This window comes from Etheostoma cragini, chromosome 2, assembly GCF_013103735.1.
Source record: "Etheostoma cragini isolate CJK2018 chromosome 2, CSU_Ecrag_1.0, whole genome shotgun sequence".
Taxonomy (NCBI): Eukaryota; Metazoa; Chordata; class Actinopteri; order Perciformes; family Percidae; genus Etheostoma; species Etheostoma cragini.
Window position 1 is genome coordinate 28,906,919 of NC_048408.1, and position 3,618 is coordinate 28,910,536.

Sequence of the window (3,618 nt, forward strand, 5' to 3'; positions counted from 1 at the left end):
GGGTGGGTCCTTAATCCTAAACTCTAAATTGAGTTAATGTATTTGCCCGGTCTGAGAACTCCAATAGGAGGCCCGGGGTCCCTCAAAGATTCTGATTAGGTGTCTAGTTTATCAGATGTTGGAAGAGGAGGAGGGAGACTGTTTGTACATGAGGAGAAGAGTGTGTGTGTGTGTGTGTGTGTGTGTGTGTGTGTGTGTGTGTGTGTGTTGACAGGGTTTATGGGTTTTGTGCCAGCTTCTGGAGCAGGGGCAGCCTGATGTCTCCATTCACAGTCTTTCTAGATCTCTGTTGTTTTTCACTCTGACTCTTTCGTTAATCCCGTTAAGCAGCAACGTCAGCGCCTGGTTAAAGAGTATTTTCAGCAGATTTGACGCTCTCTGTTTCTTTCTTTCCTTACAAGGAACAACTTCAGTTTGAGATGTGGATTTTTTTTGGGTGTGCCAAGTGTCTTGGTCCACAGTATTACTTTTTATAAGAAATAAACGTTGTGTTTTGCAGACAACAGTCTGGAGTAAGAAGTGGAGAAAACATGGATTGTTTTAGTAAATAAATCAATCTCAGATGCAAATATAACCCGAACTAAATGTGCTGGTTTCATTGGATAACAGCAGGGTAAGGTAGACATTTGGATAGACTGACGATTTAAGGATTTAATGACACGCTGGCATCTGCACATGGTGGAGCTGATGTGTGTGTGTGTGTGTGTGTGTGCGTGTGTGTGTGTGTGTGTGTGTGTGTGTTTGTGTGTGTGAGAGTGAGAGCGAGAGAGAGAGAGAGAAAAAAGGTGTCTGATTCTTTGCTTGTGCGTATGGTTTCACTCCCACTCATGGGTGTTATTTAGGTGCTGTTTAATGCATGGCAACACATTCTGCCTCCCACACAAACACACACACACACACACACACACACACACACACACTCACACACACTAATTCTCTCCCTGCTGATGCCTCACACCTTCAAATGGAAGGAGAGGCACAAGCATCCACTTTCGAAGGTTATATCTAGTTCTTATATGCAACCTGTGAGTCACATTTCTTCATGAACTAAGGGTACAAATGGCTTAACACACACACACACCCACACACACACCCACACCCACACACGGGCACAGACGCACACACACACACACACTGCTTTCTCAGTTTTATGATTGTTTTTGCTCGCCTTGCTCTGCAATGAGAGAATAAAACAACATTACTTTAATATATCAGGGCTCTTCTTCAGTGACTGAGGTTCCTACATGACAACTGCAAGGTCTGTAAAACCGGCATATTTGTGTATTAAATTCTTCATTCTTCATTGACATGTTATGTAAAATAATTCCCCTAATATCTAATGTAAAAGGCAATAAATTGCACAGGATGGCTATGGCGGATGCCTGAAAGAGCAGCTAACTGTCAAATAACCGAGAAGTCCCGTCTGTTTCAGAGATTTGAAGGGTCCAGAGATGCTGAAGAAAGCGGTTCCAGAGGCGTGCACACCTTAACAAGAGGAAAGAGGAAAGTTCTTCATCGTGTCAAAAGGGTTGCATTTGTAGAGACAACCCCACATCATTACATTCCCTCACATGTCAGAGACCACTAAATAGCTGCATTAGGTATAGAAACTATGAAGCTGTGTATTTTGTTGGTGTTACTCATTCTTTTTGACACAATCAACCCCAAATCTTTTTTCCCCTTCCTTGTTGGCTTGTTTACTGCAGCCTCTTCTCTCTTTTGATGTATATATCTATTCTTAGCTCCAGGCTCTCTAGCTCTCTCTCTCTCTCTCTCTCTCTCTCTCTCTCTCTCTCTCTCTCTCTCTCTGTCTCTCTCTCTCTCTTGTCATGTGATTGATGATTCATGTTGCATCCGCTCCTCCGTCTTCAGTCCCCACAGCTGTCGTGATTCCACCGCTAGGGGGCGTCGGTCCTACACATCACCGCCCCACATGATCCAATCTTCAGCCTGGTGGAGGTGAAACACGGGCCTGTTTGAATGGATGGATGTTTTAGGACCGAAGCAGTGAGTCAAAGTGATAAAGTGAAACAAAATCCACAATATGTACTGTATTTGTATTATTGAAATGTAACTCGTGTATTTTGCCATTATTCAGATGCAGCCTACTCGGCCAAAAGGATTAGATTTTGTCTCAAGGATCTCAATCTGGGAAGATCTTCACAGTTAAATATAATCTCTTTAAAACAAAAACGGTTGGTAGACAGCTGCACTGCATGTAATCCCTCTCCATGGGTTTTTGTGAGTTAAAAGGGATTAAAATGTACTTATTATTTAATGTTGGCCCCTCTTGTTGCAGAAATATACTCAACAAAATGCACAAATCAGCAATCAACATGAAAGTTTAGAGGCCTATTTTACTATCTTATAATTGGCTTAAGTGGTAGACATGCTGTATGATCCACTCCAAGGGATAAAGGTTTCTAGTAAGCTTAGTTAATTTCACTTGGAAATCTCTGGAGCCTCATATGGTGCTCTGCTCGGTAAGCCTCTTAGGAATCACAGTGCCACAGCAGATGTAGGGAGAATGCCAATCAGGAGCTCCTGCTGAGCGGAGAAACCCGACGGCTGTGCCACGGCGCGCTTCAACTCTCTGCCACGGTTCTCACCAAACACTGCTAAATATCGTCAGAGGCGCTTTATGCTCATGTTTTGCCCTTTTACACACGTAAACAGCAGCAGAAACGCGCGAGCTGTCATGGAGATGGAGCGCACAGGAAGTCTCCAACGATTCTGAACCTACAGAAAATAAATCCTTGGTTGTCTGATAGCAGAGCCATGCTTCCTCAGGATGTCGGGAAGCAAAAGCCATGTCGTGTGTCGGAACCGATGTGCGGCCTGGACAGTCCCCCGGTCCAAGTTCGGCGCTTAAAGAACCGGGACTTCCCTCTGAACGCGAAGCGCCGGCGGTCCGGTTCCGCACCTGAGCGCAAGGTGAACTGCGTCCTGGTTGGAGACGGAGCAGTGGGCAAGACCAGCCTCGTTGTCAGCTACACCACCAACGGATACCCGACACAATATGTTCCAACAGCGTTTGACAACTTTACCGGTAATGTCTGACATCAATGTAGCTGATTATGAGCTTTACGCACAGGTTTTACGCACACCTGGAAGTTAACATTTAAAGCTTTTGTCGAATTAGTTGTTCTTTAAATTGGTTAGATGCCATGTTGTCCGTTTTAAAGCCTAAAGATTATGTCCACGGCCACTTTTATTTACCTCATAGAGAGACTGATGTAGCTTATTCTTTAATTTCTTTATATTCTCAGTGATGGTTGTGGTTGACGGAAAACCAGTGAGGCTGCAGCTCTGGGACATGGCTGGACAGGTGAGCTGCACTCTCTTTCAGAGTTGAAATATTATCCTGAATAAACAAGCTAACACTTAACAAACCTGAGCCTGTGGCAGTTGCATAACAGGTGCACGCACTCTAACCACTCAGCTACTCATCTGTTTGTATTCCTGTTCTGTCACTATAGAAATGGGGGCTGGTCGATGGACCAATCAATGTAAGTCATGACTGATAAATAACTATTAGCTGTTACTCTTTAACACGTGCAGTTCTTGGTGTATTTGTGTTTTTGCCCCCCCTCCCCCTCCCCCTCCAGCAGCCTGCTT

The 3,618-nt window shown here is 44.4% G+C and overlaps 1 protein-coding gene across 1 annotated transcript in view; it reads left to right on the forward strand.

Moving 5' to 3' along the window:
- The first annotated feature begins 1,759 nt into the window (after positions 1-1,759).
- The window catches only part of LOC117962230 (rho-related GTP-binding protein RhoU-like), a 3,044-nt gene continuing 1,185 nt past the window's right edge, over positions 1,760-3,618 (forward strand). The window contains exons 1-3 of the mRNA XM_034901401.1: positions 1,760-3,049; positions 3,270-3,328; positions 3,480-3,509. Of these exons, the coding sequence (XP_034757292.1) occupies positions 2,779-3,049; positions 3,270-3,328; positions 3,480-3,509 (360 nt within the window). The 5' untranslated portion in view covers positions 1,760-2,778. The remainder of the gene's footprint in view (positions 3,050-3,269; positions 3,329-3,479; positions 3,510-3,618) is intronic.